Source organism: Harpia harpyja, chromosome Z (genome assembly GCF_026419915.1).
Source record: "Harpia harpyja isolate bHarHar1 chromosome Z, bHarHar1 primary haplotype, whole genome shotgun sequence".
Classification (NCBI taxonomy): Eukaryota; Metazoa; Chordata; class Aves; order Accipitriformes; family Accipitridae; genus Harpia; species Harpia harpyja.
In genome coordinates, this window is record NC_068969.1 from 3166122 (window position 1) to 3187049 (window position 20928).

The 20928-nt window shown below is 39.3% G+C and overlaps 1 protein-coding gene across 3 annotated transcripts in view; it reads left to right on the forward strand.

Moving 5' to 3' along the window:
• The window catches only part of VGLL4 (vestigial like family member 4), a 95605-nt gene that overhangs the window by 32782 nt on the left and 41895 nt on the right, over nucleotides 1–20928 (forward strand). The window contains exon 1 of one of the 3 annotated variants that reach the window (XM_052776261.1): nucleotides 14660–15031. The exons of the other annotated variants lie outside the window; for them this stretch is intronic. Coding sequence (XP_052632221.1) covers nucleotides 14950–15031 — 82 coding nt within the window. The 5' untranslated portion in view covers nucleotides 14660–14949. Of the gene's footprint in view, nucleotides 1–14659; nucleotides 15032–20928 lie in introns of those variants that run through there. 3 annotated transcript variants of the gene reach the window in all.

Sequence of the window (20928 nt, forward strand, 5' to 3'; positions counted from 1 at the left end):
AAATACATTCTGACTTGCAGGAGATGCAGTGAATTGTTTCACTAATCCTCTTCCATTACAGCCTGTAGGATTAATTTTGCTGGCAATATTTGCTTTGCTTTTTTTGATACAGGATCTTAACGTTTTTTCATGGAGGATTTGATTTGCGCATATTTAGACTGAAAATTGGAAAAGAGTAATAATTTGAGTTTTTCCTGTTTTAAACAGTTTTAACATTTTTTTGTTCTTATTCCACTGAGTAGCATTGCTGAAAGTGTATTTTAAAATATGCTTAAGAACATGGAATGATTCAGTAGAATATCTTCTTGAATAAAGCATGTGATAAATAAAATTAAGCCTTTCCAAAAAAAATGAAAATAGGTCATCAACTCTCTTTAACTAAGCTGTATATTGCTAAGGTTTTATTTATTTGTTTGTTGATTTTCAATTAAGCCAATAGCACGCATGGGGAAATGTATTTCACATCACTTCTGTTTTAATAAACTGATGCAGGGAAGTGGGACTGGCATCAGAGATCAGACAGGCAGAGAGGGCGATACAATGAGTTGAAAAGGGGACAAGACAGAAGGGGCTGGTAAGCATTTTGCTTATTTGGTGGATATAAGTAGTTCAGCCTCACTGTTAATCCTTGTGGATACTAGTTTTGTGGAGTAGTGGGGATAGTGCTGGGGGTGGCTCTTTCCTTTTAACTTGCCCTGTTAGGAAAATCATATATATTGAAATACTGTGTTGAAGTTTTGAAATTTTGAGGACAGTGATTAAATTCAGCTTCTATGTTAAAATGCATGGTATAGAGCACTCCTTATCATAAGCTATTTTTTACGTAAGGCCTTAGTCTCATTTACTGAGAGGGACAGTGCCTACTGAAAGAACTATTTGATATTTGGGTGGTTTTTTTCTGCGTTGCTTAGTGTGGAGCCTAAACTTTATTTTCTGCCCACTATTCAAACAAAGCTCAACAGGCACGATTATTCAGTTCGTTGTAGATTTTTGTATGGCACTTATCACTGTACTGCCACAGAGCTTCATAAACCTTTAATTAATCTTTACAACACCTCTTTGATATGATTCAATTCAATCATTATTCAGGACCAGAGCCAGTAAATCTTTCCTTACACAAAACGAGGTGAGGTCCTGTGGGAATATAATCTGCAAGGCAATCAAATGTGATTATGCAGTACAACTGTGTAAGCATGCAAATCAGGGTTACCCCAAAAAATCCTTTTCCTGGCACTTTTTGTCTTGTGAGTGTTTGATTTTTACAATCATTGTGATACTCTTGAAACACTGTTGTATGTTAAAAATCATATGTAAAATGATTCATCCTGAAAACAGCTTCTTAAGACATATAATGGAAAGAACAGAACACCTCCAGCTCAGGATTTTTGGCTTTTTGATTAATTATGTTTTGTAACCTTTTTGCTACATCTTCTTTTAAAACAAAACCAAAGAAAAGCTGCTCAGCTAAGAATACTGGCAAAACCAGACTTCATTCTGGTATGTGCGTGTGTATTTCAGTGCCATGTAGTTCATAGGGCGCTCTAGTCGGGGTTGCTCACGCATGTTGGAGTCTTGCTTCTAGACTGATTACCAAGACTGACATAAACTCAGTTATGCTGAATATTAAGGTTGTAAACGGAGAACCTTTGATTTTGAGGATACAGTATCATACTTTTGTGCATGGTTTAAATGCTTGTTGGTGCATATTGTGTCTATTTGTCTCTTCGTTTATCATCATTTCAACAAAACAGCAATTCAGACCAACGATATGACTCCTTATTTAATTGTCCTGACCCAGGCTGAGCAATCATTTTCATATGACAGTTCAATTTCTCTAACTTCTGGAAACAAGCAGCTCAAAATTTCTGGCAATAATATGACTTACGTAATTAGGCTTTTGCCCTACCTTTGCCCTCCAAAAAAATGCACTTGTGAATGACTGAAAATGTAGTCTATCTTGAAGCCACAGTAAACATGCTTAAATGGGGTTCTCTGTCCTGTCTCATAAGAATCACTTCAAGAAAAGACTCCCGTTCCTCTTCTAAATGTAAAAATCACTTTTAATGGTTTTCTTATTATTTATGGCAAAGTGAAGTACATTCTTAAGTTGCTTGGAGAATTATATTGGCAATCCTAAAACAAGAGTTGATAAAGAGTATATGTTTTCTTTTTCGAAGAATTGTCTGTAGGGAAATAGTAGTATTTTGTATAGTAAATTTCATATTGTATTCTTATGTATGCGTGCTGTATTGAATGGTGTCATACTAACAGGATGTTTCTGCTGAAACAAGGTCTAGGAAAAGTTTAGCCTTATTGTAAAACTTAGTAATTCTCTACTGCCTTATTTCACAATGGGACTGGATTGTTTTCGTTTCTAACCACGTCCCAAAATGGAATTTGATACAGTAAGTGTGAGCCATAATTTTATGTTGTGGGTGGAAGGCAAAACTGAAGAGTTAAGTACAATGTCTTTTCTGTCCTGCCAAGTTGTAGGTCTGTGAAAGGGCAGGGTGTGGTAAATTCTGTGCAGTGGATATCTGGACAATTTAATTCCAGTTCCACACTAACGTATGGTCATTACCCTAAGTCTTAATTAATGCATTCATATTCTTAGGTTTTGCTAATAACGTTTGCAGTATAGCAGTGTCAGTGATATTAGGATCCTCATTTGGTTTTGTGTGATGTAATTATGAAAAAAAAAATTGCTTTGTTTGTTGTGGAAATGAATCTTTTTCCAAAAAAAGATGCTAACTGCAAATGTCATCTTTGTTGTTTGTCGTTTGTTTGTTTTTTTTTTTAAAGGTGATTTTTCTTAAGTTTCTGACTGCAGGCCTGAGATAGATGGATGTTCACTTTGTATAAATACCATTAGCAGTAAGATAGTATTTTCATTCAAGATGCATACTGTTGTCTCTGCGCAATCTGTTCATCGCTATAAGGAAAATAAGGGGACCACTGGGACCAGTCCTAATCACCACAACATTCCAGCATGCTACGTTTGTACGTAGTCTTCAGATTTACAAGCCACGTGTGGAAAATGTGTGGTTAATGTTTTTTGCCTATACAATTATTTCATTGTAAGGCACACTGATGACCCTTGCACATATAAGATAGCTCGCAATGTTAATAAATTTCATGTTCTGTTTCTCTGAAAGAAAACGTTTGTTTCAGTAATGCATCATATTTCATATGTGTTTTATGCATAAAATGAAAAGGAATGATAGCATTCAGGTATTACAAACTTCTCCAGCCAGGTGAGATTCAGTATTGTACAACGTATGCTTTGTAGTATGTCGATCTAAAGTGTTACCAACCCAGATTGATGACCTGCATTACGTCAGTTGAGGTAGATTTAGGCAGCATTTTAGAAGCAAATGAGATTTATGCAACATCTCATTATATTTTTGTAGGATAGTGAATTCAAGATGTTGGTTTCCATGAGACTAGTGCTTTTGAACCTTACATTCACAAATTCAGCTTTTTGCAAAGGTGTAAGCAAAGAAAGTTTGTTCTCTGTCAATAACACTGTGCCTGCTGGAGTGATGCATTGTATTGTTGCATGCTTTTGACCTAGAGCTGCCTTTTTTAAAAAAAATTATTATTTTTATTTCCCCTGCCCTCGAGGTACAAGTCCATGCAGATTTTTGATAAACGTGGTTTATGCTTCTATTTTTTAAATCCCTAAGAGGGTGTTCTAGGCTTACTTCTGCAGGATAAGCTATGTAAAGAGGACAGGTTTGGTTGACCACAGCAGATTACAGGCATGAGTGACCAACACACCAGCAGCCTAATGGGTGTGAGCTGAGGAGAGTGAATGGAATAGCAGCAGTAATTATAGGAAGTAACTGTTTGGATTCTCGTATGATACCAAAACCAGAAATGTACATTGTGATATTCTTCAGTCTATTGAGCGAGAAATGTGTGAGGGCTAGGTGGGCTTAGACAGTAAGTTTCTGCTTCACTCAGCTCCTACTGAGGTGATTTTTTTTTTTCTTGCTTGGGAGCTGGGATCCGTCTACAGGGGAATTTTATCTACAATGGAGTCTATCGGAAGGAGATGCTGGGACCATTAGGACCCCTTCCTCTTTAGCCACCAGCCCTGTCATAAAATAATGCCTTTTTTACCCCCTCTTCTTGGAGGAGGAGTATGTAGACTCCATTATATCCAGGATGACTCTGCCTTTTCCCAGCATTTTGGGAAGAAGATGGTATATTACCAAGTTAGTATAAGCAGATGTTGCTTATCTTGAGTCCCTATTCCTTTAGCTGAGAGGACCTGTAGCTCAGAGAAAGGAAATAAAAGGTGAAGAGGCGAAGGACCAAGACAGAGAGGGATAAGGTGGTATAAAGCTGAAAGTGTGATCTGCCATTTCATTTCTGGGGTATCAGTGCCTCATGACTGTTTATCTTTTGGTATTGTGTGTGCTTAGGCCTGTCCTGTTGCTACAGGATTGGTAGCAACCAGAACTAGAGAAGCCTAGCAGCTGCAGCTGGTATGAGGTGAAAAGTCAGAGTGAATTTTAAGGCCCGGATTATGAAGTATTACACTTTGATTGGGAAAGGCTGGGAAGTTGCAGTGGGAGAGAAGATGGGAGGCTCTGGGGTGATCGAGAAGTTGAGGTTGATGAGAAAAGTAGGTGCTTAGTGCAGGAAGAGAGGGATGGAATTTAGGGCAGTTAGAGAACATATCTTGAGCAAAGGTGTTGAGATTGTTGGAAGGAGAGAGGGAAGCTTGTAGATAAGTGGAAGGTGATGTTACGATGGGAAACACTTTAAAAGGCTGAGGAAATTTTGGGGATGTTGCAGAATATTTGTCTTGTTTGGGAAGCACTGAATGTCAGGACTTGAAGGGCTGGTGGATATGAGTCTTGGGAAAAGACCTGACGTGCCCATGCGTCTGCATGCCCAAGTCCTTTTTTGTCATTAAAAAATTGATAGTTCTGATCCTTTCCTCTCTACCTGTTTTCCCACCTCAGTAATCGGGGTTAGCCTGCGTGTTCCTGCTGACCCTCAGCTGAGCTGTGGCAGTGTCATCCAGCCAGCTGCCACCAAACAGTGGACAGCAGCTGAGTTCTTGCTTTTCCCCAAGTGGTGGCATTAACTGTGGTCAGTCTACTCTCCCTGCCAACTGTTTGCAGAGAAAGGACAGGAGTGCAGTTATCTTTGAGGACTCTGGCTGTCTTTGAAGTATGATTGAAACTTGCCCACTATTTCAAAGTTTGAGGTAAGGAGAGTGACAGGAGGTATGGTTGTATAACAAATGTTTTCCTTGAAAACTGGATTAAAAACAAGTAAGTGATAAAAAATGACAAAGCTTTCTGCTCTGGTAGTGTTCACTCTCTAATTACAGCAGCATTTGTCTGTGATTCCACATAGTGTTGAGTAAAATCTGTGGCATGGGCAGCATTCATCAAAGGGATATTTTGACTTCTTTATGGTAAATGGAAAGCTAACGTTTGGTTTTAAAATGTCTTTCTGAGCATTGTAGTTTGGAAGCCCCATGTTGCTGTTACACTTTCCATGCTGTACAATGATCTCTTCTATTAAAAATGGTGAGTTGTGCCAGCTGTGCAGAGAGGGGAAGAGATGTGAAATACATGCAAATACAATTCCCCATACTTTGTTGTTCTGTCAGAAGGCTGGAAGTTCGTAACAAATAATTAAAACTCTTGGGGTTTTTTTGTTTGTGTCTTTTGTTTAATGTAAAATGTGAAAAATCTGTTTGAAACAATTCTTGTTTCCATTTTTGGGGGGGGCGGGGAGAAAAAGCACAGTAAGAAAAAACTAGCATTGTTTTCCATCAAAACTGTTTTTCAGTGGAGAATTTTCAGCAGTCTCTAGGTTTGATTTTGAGACTAAAAATGGCCTTTCTGGAAGGAAAAACATCTTACCTTGTGTACCTGTAGGATTGGAAATGGTAACTTTGATCCATTGGAAAAAGTAGGGTTTCAGCTTCCTAGTAATGCCACAGCATTCACTGTCAGGACTTGTAAAGGCGTGAGAGCGTGAACTTTTGAAGCTGATGTTTGTGTTTTGGAACAGGGAGGGCTGACAACTTTTGAAAGGTTTTCCCTTTTAAAGGGGTTGATGGGGTTGTTATTTCTTCTGAGACCTGTAAATTTGTAAGTAGGGACAGCGAGGGCATTCTCTGTGGTAGCTAGTGGAATTAATACAAATTTTCACATTCCACGAATACTACACACATGCACGTGTGTGTGTATGTATCATATACAGTTAAAACATATTCTTTCTTGTATTACTACTTTAAACAGTGCAAGGGCAACGCTTTGACAGCTGAATGTGGTGGTTCTTTTTTCTTGTTTTCTTCTACTTGATCCAGAGGACAACAGATCCATCAGCATCTCGAGCAAATGTGCTGTTCTCTGGGTATCTGGGGTTTTTGTGAGCACTACAGTTTGGGATAAGTGAGTGTGTGTTTAGGGTTGGGTTGTTTTTTTTTTTTTTTAGTGTGGTAGAATAATTTATTAAGATCAAATACTTTTTAAATAGTCGAGAACAAGACCCTCAATTGGAAAAGAATAGTCTTAGAACTTAATTTTTTTTTTTTTTTATTTAATGAAGTACTAGGTTGCAAGTTATATAATTGGGTTCTGTAATAGGTACTTAATAACATTTTCATCCTAACATTTAGGATAAGTAATTACATTAATGTTTAAAAGCCAAAATTAATTTGTTTTGTAACAAAAGTTGTAACTGATTTTACTGCATGGTTCTTAGCAAGATAAGCATTGGGATTCATGGTTTTATCTCATTTATAAGGTTGTTACCTGTGTTGCCTCTAATATTCAGTCTTTGTGCAAGCGAGGTCAACTCCAGACACTTAAGTAGATTTACATACGTTGACATCCAAGTTGAATTAGGCCCTGTGAGTATATCTTATGTCTCGCCAAACTAGCTATAAAGGGGAAATCTTTTCAAAGACTTTAGCAATCTTAGAGCTCTTTGCTTTATTTCTAAACCCTGTAATTAGTGGTTTCTTGAAACTGGATTTGCTTCTTCCCAAGCTGAGGGATATGCACAGTAATTTTGAAATCTAGCCTCTAAACATGGTCTGGCTCCTAACTTTTCTAAGTAACAAGCGTTTTAGATGCCTGACCATCAAGCTGACTTAGAGTTGGCTTTTTTTCTTTAATACACTCTCTTTCTTTTTTCTTTTCTTTTTTTTTTCCCTTCTCATTTCTAATATTGGAAAAATAAAGTATTTTCTTTGCCCTGTTGACACAATATTAGGGCATGGCAAAGTTAACACTTCACTGTTTGCATCTGGAGGCTCTGATGGTGTTCGAGGCTCTTTGTAGTTCAAGATAAATTATGTTTGTGATTATGATCAACCCTTCAGAAATTAAAATTAGTATGCAAATAACAGGAAAGATTATCAAGATTTTAATTAGCAAATAACAATTTTTCAACCTAGATAAACTAGAGTTATCTGTTATGTATTCTAGCTGCATTTTTAAAGTGTTCTCAGCCCAGCTTAAGAGAATAAAAAAACACCAGCAAATTGTGAATTGCAAGGTACTGTTGAAAAATGAAAAATATTCTTGGTAAACCTGATATTCCTAGCCTGCTGTTGAGTTTGAGTAAGCAGTCAAAGAATGAGGTCAAGATAAATCAAGTACTATTGAAAACACTTTTCTCATTTGTATTTCACCTCATAGAACTTGGAAGTAATCACCTGGTTCATTGCCTCCACTGCCCTGCAGTCTTTGGCAATTGTTGAAGTAGTTATTTAATTTTAGAAAGATCAGCAGAATGTGTACTCTGCATGCTCCTGCTCTCCATTCATTAAAAAGCTTTTAAAAACACACTAAGCTTTGAAACAATGAGGAGTTACAGCTTTTGTGCCACAGTAAGAGAACAGAAGGTAATCGAAGGCGACGCTGTGTTCTGGGTCGGCGTGATCCAACTGGTGGAAGCAAACTGGGCTGCTTCCTAATTCGCAGTTGCTTCTTTCTGGAGACAAGAAGTACCTGCCAGAGCAGCAGTTCCTGCCAGAGGCATCATACGCTACCTTCTGTGCCCATTTTATATTTTGACCCAGAGAGCTAAATGTGGCTATCGCCAAAAAAAAAACCCCCAACAAACCACCAAAACCAAGTGAGAGTTGCAGTGAAGGCTTGTCTGTGCCCTGCCTTGGACCCTGTCTTTTCTGTCCTCTTGCCCTTTCCTCACTTCTTTTGTGAAAATGGTCTATGGTACAATAGAAGGGTGCTTTTAATTTGGAGTAGGAGACAAATAGCTTTCTGGAAGTGATGGAGGGAAAACAGAGGGAGAGGGTTCTTGCTGATGAGGGCAGGCTTTAATGAACCAAAAGCTTTTTGAGTTGTTTAATGTCTTATAGTTTTTTGATCTGATATGAAATGGCTGGTTCTAAATTGCTACATGTTTACAAATAAGTGATCTGAATGTTTTATTTACATTCACAGTGATATGCTTTTTAAAATCTCTATATCTTAAAAGTGAGTAATACAGAGTAAGAACTGCAGTACAGCTAAACATTTAAAAAAAAAAAAAAAAAAAAATCCAGCTCCCAGTCCAGACAAGCCATTACCATCCATTCCTGGGTCCTAGAAGAGCTTGTAACTCTAGATATTCTTGGGCATCACTATATTTTTTGTTACCCTGGCAGTTCTGTTCTTATTAGGCCAGTAGGGAACTGAAACCAAAATGCCTGCTGGCTTGGTCCCTCAGGGAATAGACATCTTCATAACTTGGGTTACATAGCAGTTTGTAAGTATGGATGCAGTCAAGTACACATGCACACTCATAAATTGATTTCCTTACTAGATATTACTATGTTTGTTTTTTAAGCAGGATTGCATAAGTTAGGGTACAACAAGAATGAAAGAGAATATACGAATTATTTTGCTACAACTTAATATTGGGTGTAAGTCTAATATTTCAGTCTCGAGGAACTCCACTGATAATAACAAAAGCATCTTGTGTTCTATAATGTCTGGCATATTGTTGAAACCTTTAGCTAGTAAAGGACAGGTGAAACAAGAAGGCGTGCACTAGATTCAGTTCAGAGATGTTCTACCTGGTGGGGCTTGCTTTTTTTTTCTTTTTTTTTTAAATTTTTTTTTATTAAGGCTGTGAAAAGGAGAAGGTAGTTTGATGTGATTAAAATCTATTTGCAGTGTACCTTTATGTTTAAAAAAAAAAAAAAGTGATCTGGAAGAATGTGTATTTTTGGTATCTTCTGTTCACTGGTGCAATTGTCATTAATGCTTCGTAAAAAGTATATAAAGTTGGTACGTTTTGTGGTATCTGACTCATTGAGCAAAGAGTTTAGTTACGTATTGTTCTATGTGGATCTCAGACGCACAGCTGTTGAGATAGCTGCCAGCAAGAAACTTTAAATGTCATTTTCCTTATCATGCATCTCTGAACTTCCTGCATGTTTAATATGTTTTAACTGTATTTCCTTATCATATCTGAATGTATTTAAAAAAAAAACACCCCATCTTGCTTAAATGAGATTTTTTTGTTTACTTTTTTTCTGTGAAATGTATTCTAACTGAAATAATAAAAATCGAGGTGATATGTGCAGCAACTCTGCATTTGAGTGTGTGAAAAAGGAAAAGCTGTATTTTTCCTTCAGGCACATCGCCACCTAGCAGCTGTTAACTAAAATTTGCTCATTTTTTATTTAAAGAAGGTAAAGCCTGCATCTAAGTACTCTTGCTGTATTCCTCCACCTCCTTCTTGGGACGTATTGAGGTATCAGCTAATAGGTGGTATATCATCGATGCCTGTCTGACCTCAGGAGCTGCAGCAGATATTTTTGTCCATTCAAAAATGGAATTATACTGAGCAATAGTGTATGGTGCCTTACATCAGTGTGTCTCACCTCTATAAAGACTATTTTTTCTCTCGGTTGCAAAATTGGTCCCTGTAGAAATAGTTCCTCTTTGCTGATTGTCATCAAGGGTGACATTTCAGTTGTGTCCAAGTGAATGGCTCGCACATTGTTCTTCTATGGTGTTGATTCTTGGCCGGTGTCGTGCACTTTCCCACTGAAAGATATTGTGTGGGATGGAGTGTAGACCAAGCTAGTAAAACTGCACCAAGACTGTTTTCTCAGGCTGTTCAGTGCTACTGCCTGAGGCAGTGGCAAGCATGGGAGAAAAGAGAGTAAGGAGAGACAAGGGGAGGACATGGGGGTAGAGAGGCAGAAGACTGACAGGGTTGAGGACAGCAGAGAGGAGGCAGAACAGAGTGCTCCATAGTAGCTTGCTTGAAAACATTTGTTCTAAGGCAGCTCAATATATGTATAAGCGCTGTAAAAAAGATATAAACTCTTACTGTCAAATCTGATGTTATGGACGTGATATATTAAGGAATTGCTGTTTTTTCCTGCAAAAACTCAGGTAAACAAATAATACACAATTGTAAGGATTTATTTTTGTTAGGTCCTATTATTGCTCAAATAAGCCAGGACTATACATTTTTATAGTGGAAAAGTTTTATCAGCTTTTAGGAACCGATGACACAGTAACTTACTACATTCATAACATGCACTGTAATTCTTTGAAAAGGTAAGTTTCTCAAGCTTTTTTTTAATGGGAAAAATGCTCTGTTCTTCTCATCAGCCATTGGTATATCTGCATCAGTGCTTTAGGGGGCAGATGTTCGCTTTCAGAGTGAATCTCCTGATTGCCCTTCTTTGGTCTGCATCACAGTGGTCTCAGCTATAAACTAGATTCTGTTCAGATGAAAAGAAGCTGAAAGAAGTGCAGCAAGAGTGCCCCTGATGTGCTCCAGCTGCCAAGGGACATTGGTCCATCTGACCAGCTGTAAGCCAGTTCAAAGAAAACACGTGGAGTGTAGATGGTTGAGGCCACCGCACCAGTTGCTTCACACTACTTTTGTAAGCATACCGCTGTGTTCTCCAAGAGGAGGAGTTTTGATGTTTTCTTACTATGAGAATTGTAGAAGAGCAGCACAGAAAACTTGTCAAACTTCACCCTAATGCAGGGACTAGCTGTCAAAATACATCTTTAGCCTCCTGGTTTTGACAATGGTGATTTACCTACTCATTAGAACCGCCCCCCCCCCCCTTTTTTTTTTTCTCGTTTGCTTTCCTTGCCTCAGAATACTTCTGTGATAAGACATTCTTGTGTGAAGACTGAATTTCCTTTTCGTATTAAAGTGAAGCAGAAGATCACTAAGAGGTTGAACGATCTTATCTGCTATGTGGGGTAATTAGAATCAAATCTAATGTACTTCGATGTGAAGTCGAGTGATCCAGAAAGACACGTGTGGATTTTCAGTTACCTCTAGGGGATGCTGTTGTGTTAAAAGTGCCAGTGTTTCAAACATTTTATATATAGATATGGGTATTTATCTGCCTTACGGAAGAAACGTGTGTGCAGTCTTATAGGAAGTACTCTAGCTAATATGAAGCAGAGATACTACAGCACATAATTGTGTTTGCAACCATCAATATGTATAAGAACAGAATAAACTATAACAAAGGTCCTGGGGTGATGTTAATACCTTGTTTTTCCGTGTATGTTGCATCTAAGCTGCTGATGCATTGATTATTGATTTCAGTTCAATGGGAGGTATCTCAAACTGGTGAAGTGTTTTGATGAACAGCAGTTCGAATCAAGTAGTTGGGAATTCTTTGCTGCCAGGAACAGAGTACTTTACAGTGACCCTGTAACCTATTTAAGGTTAATGTCTGCTGAACTTGAATTTGTTGAGCTGTTTTCTTTCAAAGAAAGGTTTCCTGTGAATGGATTTTGGTTTTAGAATGCTTGAGATACATTTACATTGATAATTTACCCCCCTATTCTTTAACTAGGCATTGCCTTATTTTCAGTATAGATATTTTAATTTAGAAATTCATAAAGCTCCCAGTGTTTGGTACCAGTTTATTATTATTTAAGGTGAAGCATCTAAGTTGTTCATTATGCAACGTTTGACAGGTGTTAATCATAGTGTATACCGTACTGCTGAAAGCCATTCACATGATAAAGTGATTGCTACTGTCTAAAAACCTGTAGACCGGTGACTACTGGTCTAATAAAGAAGACTTAACTGCTTTATTAGTGTCTGGACAGCACTACTGAGCAGTCAGTGATTTGTAGACAATACCCAACCTTGCTTTTCCCGACAACTTGAAGAAATACGTATCTTTGAATATTGAGGGGAATTTATATTGGACTTTGAACTATAATGCCCTTGTGTAGCTAACACGCTATGTGCAAATCCTGTCTTGTAGACCACTGCTCTAAAGAAGTTTAGAATATTGCTTTTTTTTCTTCCTCGTCACCTGCACTTCCTGCAAAAATTCAAGTATTTTAAATTGGAAAAATTAAATACCTCTTCTTATCCTTCCCAAGCATCCATAAAGTGTGTTGTATTACTGTAAATTCAGGGATGCTCTCTATATTAAAAACTGTACATAGCAGAAATATTTTCCCCAAAAGCTGTGGCATAGTTACGTAAGAAACTTGCGTTTCATGCTGAAGAAACGTGCCCCTCTTTTGTTCATGTTGTAGGTATGGATTTTTATTGCCGTTTATATCTTAAAGGGCTAAGACTTCTCTTGATGCCTTTATTAAATGGCTGGTTTAATTTGAAGCATTGATATAGAATATCTTTGAATTTGAGTATGCACAACATGATCTGCTGTGTAAAACTTCTAGTCCCCCTGCTTAAAAATCATAATGTTCTTCTCTTTATTAAAGCCATTTCTCTTTCTAGAAAATACCATGCGCTACTTTGGTCTGAAGATGTGTGGTTGCAGCTTTTGCGGTAACAAATCCTGTGAGGCAAAAAACCCCCCTGCAACCTTTTTATTAGGTACCATCCAAGAAATGTACTGATACCTCAGCGTTAAGTACCCATCAGTTTTTACGCCATGTGAAAGTCTTAAAGATGAATAGCGCTTCCAATTAGGAGAGTGCCCTTGTTGCATATAAATAATCAATAAAAGGCTTCTTGACCTTCATCTTCCCAGCAATGCGTAATTCCTTTCAGGTAATTTGTTTCCTGCTGTATTGAATTCAGCACTGTTAATGGAGATTCTCCTTCAGTTGAAGCACAGAGGTAGATAATGCAGAGGACTACTTTATGTATTTGAAGTGAGGAGAAACCTTATTTGGGTTCCAGGGAACCTTCCTTGGAGATAAGTTTCTTATTCCTATTTATCAGTAGGAAATTTAAGTAAATTACCTAGTCTTACTGAAATAGCCAGAGCATTCAAGCAGTACTTTTCAAAATACTTTGACCAAATGTCACTCCATGAGTTGCCTCTCTGATGTAGTATCTTCCCCTTCCTAACAGAGGGGAGAAATTCTCAAGGTGGAAATGAAAGTTTGTTACTGGTTCTCACCAACTGTCTGCTCTTGTGCGTACTGTTAAAATTCTCCATCCCAGAAAGGGAGGGAGGGATGAGTTATGTTCCGAGCCGAAGAGGGCAGAGGGAAGATTAGGACTCCATTAGCTTTTTTTTGTTTGTCTTAGACCAAACCTCCCCAGTATTTATTTCTCTCTGTCTGTCAAATCAGACTTGCAGGTGCTGATCAGCCACAGGAAATGCAAACTGATACCCGTTAGGTTAGCACATGCTTCCACCCTTACAGATGTTCTGCCGTCTTAGAATGAGTCGTACACATCTGTATAAGCAGCTAGAGTCTTTGTGATCAAGGTTCGGACTGCAGAAGGGCAGACCACATCCTGAGATGAGAGCAACTGCTGTAAAGATCTCCATCATTTGTGTCATCTAAACCGGACCTTTAGCAGCTGTTAAAAATCCAGGACACAGAACGTTTAACTGCCAATAGCCTTTAAAAAAATCAAATATAATAGTGTACCAATTGAATTGTAGCGGTGTGCGCATGTGAGTACACAGTACCTGTCTGTATGCGTACAGGTGTACCCGCTGTACCTCATTTCTTTAATGTTTAATTGCCTTTATTATACCAGAGCTGCCATTCTGTCCCATTACGGTAAACCAGCATTATTTTTCACTGCTAACAGTACTGGGATGCGTCTGAGGCCACGCTAGGCTATTAAGTAAAACGTTTAAGAGAGAGAATTGATTTTAAACAGCTGGATTTAGCTCGGGTCTCCTGCTCAGCAGCCCAACCGAAAAGTTGCAGCGAGTCGGCTCCTGCCCCGTGTCCAGAGGAGGCCCCTGGGCTGGCCGGGCAGCCCCTGCTTCCTCCTCCTCCTCCTCCTCCTCCTCCTCCTCCTCCTCCTCCTCTTCCTCCTCTTCCTCCTGCCGGGCAGCGGCACTGCTGCTTCCTGCCAGGAGCGGCTCTGAGATGGCCCCTTGTGCACAGAGCCCGGCTGTGCGGGCTCTCCGCCGCCGCCTCCCCTTGCTTTCAAACACTCGGTGCATTTAGAGACTGATCTTGTGCAGAAAATATCCCTGACATTTGAGGAGCTCCAGGGATTCACTGAGCATGCTCAGTCCTCCCCGCCTGATAGCGAGAGGAAGCTGGTTTACATACGAGTCATACCAAGCATAGCCTGCATGTCAGTGCAGTTAACTTGCAGCGGGCTGTGAGCAGAACTAGTGTGTCTTTGTCCTAGGAAATTTCCCTCGTTTCTCTTTTCTTTCTTTTTTTTTGACTCCGCGGGTTGTTTTGGGTTTTTTTGGTTGTTTTGTTTTTGGTTTTCGGTTTGGGGTTTTTTTTTAATTGGAAAAAGACTTGAAAAGTTTTTAGACAGTCTTCTTTGTGTTGAAGGAAGGACCCAGTGTACTTTAGTTTTCAGAAGTTTGGAAGGGAGAGCGCGTGTGTTTTAATCCCTCCGACTCTCCTTTAACATACTTTGTTTTGATTAGCTGAAGGCTGGGCCTGCTGAAGTTTAGGAAGCCGGGAGCGACCTCGGCACCATTTGCCCGGCCCTCTTCTCCCTGAACCTGGGCGACAGCAAACGAGCTGGTCTTTTTTGCTAGCCCGATAAATGCTATTTATGAAGATGGACCTGTTGAACTACCAATACTTGGACAAGATGAACAACAATATCGGCATCCTGTGCTACGAAGGTAATGGTGTCGTTTCGCCAAGCGTCGTGTGTCGGGTGTGTTTTCTGTTGTTGGCGAGCGTGGGTTTTTTCCCCTCTGGAAAGTCACCCTGCGCTGTTGGTTGCGGGACGCCTCGCCGCCGGTATTGTTAAAGCTTTGCTTAAGGGAAGGGGCTTTTTAGATTTGTCCGTTCCATTTTTTTTACAAAGCGTTAATTTCAGCGTTACTCCTCTTCTGAACGATACCAGTAGGTGGACGAGCGTCAAGGACCGCGTCGCCTTTGTGGCAGGTGGAGTTTTTGTTGGCCGTTTCTGTGGCGGCAGAAGCAGCGGTTCGTGAGGCGGCTGCAGGGGTTAACGCGGGGCTCAGCCCGTCACCCCCCCGGCCCCGCCGCTGCCCCACAGCCCTTTCCCGCCTCGCTGCAGCAACCGCCCCCCCGCCGCCGCCGCCGCCTCAGAGCCGCAGCGCCGCCGCGTCTCCCTGCGCGGCCGGGCCGGCGGGAGCGCGGCCCGTTGTGCGGCCGCTGGTTCTTCCTCCGCGCAGCTGGGCCAGCCCGCCTCCCGCCGGCGCAGCCCGCCTTCCCCGGCACCCCCCGCCCCGAGCGCCGGTCCCCCGGGAAGGAATTACACAACCCCTTGGATAAACGGAGTCGTTTGGGGCTTTTTTTTTTTTTTCCCCCTCCCCTCTTTGCTGGACTCTGAATTTTACTTATGTCGTCCTCAGCTAACGTAGGCGGCTGTTTGCTGTTCACGTTGTGAGCACTCGTAGTCCTGTGTGGAAGTTGCCTGAGGTAATAGGGTAGAATCGGTTTCTTAATCTAGTGGAGCTTTATCTACGTGCAGTTTGAAGAAGTGGTTATGGCTTGGCTTTGACTGGAAAGAAAGGCACCACTGAGCTAATTCAGCTTGGCAGTAGAACTGTTTTTGCCATAGCCACAGACAAGCATTGCAGAAATCTTTCTTCTGATTCAGCAGGAACATTTTCCATGTTCATTTGGAAAATAAACTTGCTGTAGTTGTCAGGGAAGAAACAATGAGGAGTATACAAAGGGACAAGGAGCTATCTGTTCACACTTGTCAGAAAAAGACCAGGCCAGAAGACGGGGAACTGAACCTCACTTTGCAAAATACCATCTTTTCTATCATTAAACCAGCACGGCCACGTTTCTTTCCTTTGGGAAGTGGAGGGGCTCCCTGTAGAACTGTTAATATCGATTTCATTTTTTTTCTTCTTCTTTCCTTTTTCTTTCCTGCACAATAAATAAATAAGTTGAATAAAGCTCTTGAATAAAGCTCTTTTACAGAAGATTGAGCTTGCCCATCAGTACTGAATAATGTAGAGCTGGGATTCAACAGAGTTGAGTTTTCAAGCTCTTTCTTAGCCCCTGCTTTCTTCATTACAGCAAGAAAACTAGTAAAAAAAAAAAAAAAAAGATAAACAGCTTGCAGGATCCTTTAACTTTTTCATTGCTCTCTGTAGTAACCAGTGCTTTCTTTGGAAGCAGCTGACAACTTCTGGTGAAGACCATGAAGTTTTGTATAAAATTCTGCTTACGTGGTACATGTTCCTGAGTGTTTTGTTGACTAAGGCAGAAAAACTGTAGATTTGGCTCATTAGTTCAATTCATTATAATTATGTCTAATATTATTGAAGATTCTTTCCAGCCCCTTTTTTCCCTCACCCTCTTCTTCAAAAATTGTTATTTAACCAGATGTTAGCTTTAATATTTCAAAACCAAAAGAACAGCTTAAGGAATACACTCTGCTGTAGCAGTCTTTGTTTAGTTTAAACATCTGTTGCTATTTTCCTTATTCTGGAAGTTAACATTTTTAACACTAAAATAAACACACACAAAATGAAGAAAAGAAAAGCAAAACTTCAGTGGTGTTTATAGTGAGGTGTTTATATCCCAGTGATTTAAAAAGTATAAACACTGGCAACATCTGCACTGAACTCGAAGGGTGTTTTAGAGATGCCTACACATCTTCCATGCCTCTGCCATAGTATTTATTTTGTGAGTGAGTTGTGTCAGCAGTGATGGATCTTGTCTTTTCAAAGACGCTGCTGCGGTAGTAACTACATTGACAACAAAGTGGCCTTTCAAACTCAATTAATTAGGATTTATTGAAGGTCATACTTGAACTACTTATAAATAGATGCCTTCCTGCAAAGTACTTTTGCAGATGCAGGATAAGATACAAATACATTGTATGATGTGAAAATAGGTTTGAAATTTCAGAGGAAAGAATTATGGACCGATACGCCACAGGTAATAAATGAGATGGGTTCCTTATTTCTTTAGATTCTCTCTTGAAACACTTGCTTTTGCTTATTGAGATAATTGGTATACTGGTGAAGTGTGTCATTATCGTTTTATGAGGTTTACTAGTGGTTTTAATCTTTCACCTCTGGCACAAGCCACTGAACTATGTGCCATTGATTTGTAGCTGCAGCTTATGGATAAGAGATGTATTGGTACATAAGAAGTAGGAAAAATTCTTCCATCATGTGCATTTGGCAGCCCTTCAGTTCAACATGGAGTAGAAGAATATAATTTGCATCCCAAGACGACTCCTGCTTTTTCTTGCCCAGCAAGAGTTACAGATGGCAATTTGTTATCTGTAAGCTTCAGGCTACTGAGTTAATGCCAGCACTTGCTTAGTCTTCCCTAACTGTTAGGTGCAAGAAACCTCAGCTATGTCTTAATCTTGTTCTGTTCCTAAGTAGTGTCATTCATGATCGTGCTCCAGTGAGTATGGGAACATTTATTGACAAGACTGCTGTTTAGCTCCTAAAACATATTTCTGATTTTGGCTTACTCTTTGGAGGTCTGGGGAAAGAGAGGAGAATGGTGACTAATATAGATGCGATCTGCTTTATGGACAGAAGAGTGTCCTTTTGTTGAGCTTGGGGGGGACATGGGAGATCTAGAAGTTCTCCCATTAACCGTTAAGAAGTAATGGTGTGTTGCAGATACAGCTGACCGATTTGTAGTGTGGAACCTTAACTGAAGTTGACTGTTTTGTCAAACATAAGAATTTTCTGGTTGTCTTTTTTACTGTGAGGTTGGTCTAACACTGGCACAGATTGCCCAGAGAGTTTGTGGAGCCTCCATCTGTGGAGAAACTCAAAACCCGGCTGGATGTGGCCCTGAGCAACCTGCCCTAGTTGAGCCTGTTTTTAAGCAGGAGGTTTGGACTAGATGATCTCCAGAGGTGCTTTCTAGCCTCAACACTTCTGTGATTCTATAATGTGATGGAAAGTTCTGTACACTTATATAATTAAGACAGCCACATCCAGCAAAAGGATTGTAACCAGAGATGAGGTGAGAGGGTTTTTGAAAGGGGGTCCATAACTTTGAACCACAGAATAAAACTGTTTCCTTTCCTCGGGGTTGTTTGTTTTACACTGAAAATTTGTGTCCTTTTGAGTGTTTTCTTAATATTATTACTAGCTTTGAGCTCCTCGTGATGCCTCGTGATAATCTCAACTCTGATGCTTTTGGAGGAAAATCTTAATTTTAACAACATGGTGTTTTTTCTAACGAGTTGTGTAAAAAAGAACATTTGAGTTTTGTCTCCCTCTCCGGTGAAAGAAAATTTTTAAATCATTCAAATGAGAACGTTTAGTCTTTCCCAATGGGAAAGTGACAGTTATATTAGCAATGATCAACCATTTCAAGCAATTTATTGTAACATATTTGGTGCAATAAGGAAGAAAAGAAGAAATAAGTAGAGAATTGTTGACTCAGCATCTGGATGCTGATTTTTAGCATGAATACATCTGATATCCTGCTACTAAACATTTGCTGCCAGTTATCAACAATTGGCCAGTTTAATGAGTAGTGCTTTCATATCATTGTTTTCTTCTTAATGAGCTCAGAGACATCAGAAAGCTCTTGGGAGACTGTTGTCCTCGCTGAGGTGCAAAGGCCACAAAGCAGAACCATTCTGTACCAGTCTGGCATTCCCAGTGCTTCGTATCAAATGACAAGCACTTGATCCGGGCATGTATTCAGAGGTAGAACATCTGCATCTTGTTTTGCAATGGAAACTCACTTCACTTTAGTTTAATATGCTTTCTCCAAGAGCCTTGTGTGTGAGGTAATGGCAGGAGGGCTCAGAGTTAAACAAAACGAATCGCAGGTGATCCTGCTCTTTGGTGCAGGGGCAGTTTAGCAAGTTTGGGCTCCTTGTTTTCAATAGAATATATATGAGAAGGTGCAGTCTCCAAGTAGATTTATTTAATTTTGTTGTTTATCTGAGGGAGTGTACAGATGGTTTTGTGTTGGAAGGCAGATTTCTGTCTTCCTTCCTCTCTCTCCCATTTTCAAATGCTTCGTGTTATTACTACATTCTCAAGGCTTGAACTGCTGTGCTGAGAAAGGTATAAAGAAATGCAATAAGATGCTAAGAAATCCCCCAGGCATGTTATGAGACTTGGAGCACTCAGAATAGTTATACAGAGTTCTCTGGACAGTCCAGAAGACTGGATTTTTTTAATGAAGAAAATTGAATCCAGATTTATAGAAAAACACCCCTTTTTGGTTTCAGGACAGCTTACATTAGTTAGTGGCTTATTACATAATTATTTCACTGACTTCCTGTAACAATGAAGCATTACTTGGCTACAGCAGTGAGCTTGCATAGCTAGCTATCTTTTTAGGGCACTGCAAGGCATTTTGTATATATGTGTATCTTCCTAGAAAGGCCAGTTTAGATGTTTGATATCAAATGAGGAGCCTGAAACAGACTCTGCTAACTTCATTTGCTTTTTAATGAAATGTAACGTGTTTTCTTAAGCTCTAAAGAATAGTTTCCATCGGTTTTCTTTGCTGACCTTGCATTTTACTCTGGGTTTGTAACATCAGTTTCTCCTATTAACTTCAAAATTCGGTTTAGTTTCTAAATATATAAAATGACTTTAACACTATTATTCTATTAAGAATTAGTGGAATAATAAATGGGATAAAAATCTCCTTCATGGTGAATTAAGTGTTCTTATTTGTAATGCAGTGTAAAATTTCTGTTCAAAGTCATGTAAATTAAGATGCACCTACAGAATGTTCCCCATTTATAGAACATTCTGTGGGTTTTGCTTTTTCAAAGTCTTTCATCTTGAGGAAAAAACAAAGAGCTCCAACCTCACAGTTGGGCTTTTCTTACTCATTTCCTCCTAGCATGAAGTTGGGAATATCCTCTTCAGTACTGACATCAAAATTTAGTTTATTTTCCTCATTCATCAAAGGCAAGATAGATTTAGGTCATACTTAAGCTTTTTTTTTTTTTTTTCCCCCCTGGAGTTCTGTTGTTCTCACCCTTGATGCTAGTTCAGCATTTGTACTGAGAACTCAAACAAGGAAATTAAAAAACCCAAATACAATAGTGGGTTATCCCACAACTTTCAATAGATAAGATAGGCAGCACATTTTTTCTGAGATAAAAGGTAGTGAGGTTTGTAGCAGTAAGTTCAATTCTGTGTTAATGAGCAATTTGCTTAAAGGCTGTAACTTGTTACTCACAAGTCAAATTTGTTACAGTGCCAGGTCTCTTTGGATATAAATCCAGGGATTTTAGGAGACATTGAAAAAGCTTAAATTGCTCCAGAGTTTGAACAATGCACTGTATTGTATGGAGAACTGTTAGAGAAAAAATAAAGCTTAAACAACAGTCTTCATTGTGTGGCATCTTAAAATTATGAATGAAAAAGTTCATCCATATGTATTGGTTTTGCCTTTTTTAAATATCTGCTTTGCATGAAAATAGTTGTCTATTAATTTCTTCTTGAGGATTAATACAGATGGGCCTTTATATTTGATTTTGGCTGAATAGACTACAGAGTTTTAACATGCTGCATGCAGACAGTGTGCCAAGCAATTTAGCAAAGTTGTTTACACTAAGAATAATCCAGCAGGACAG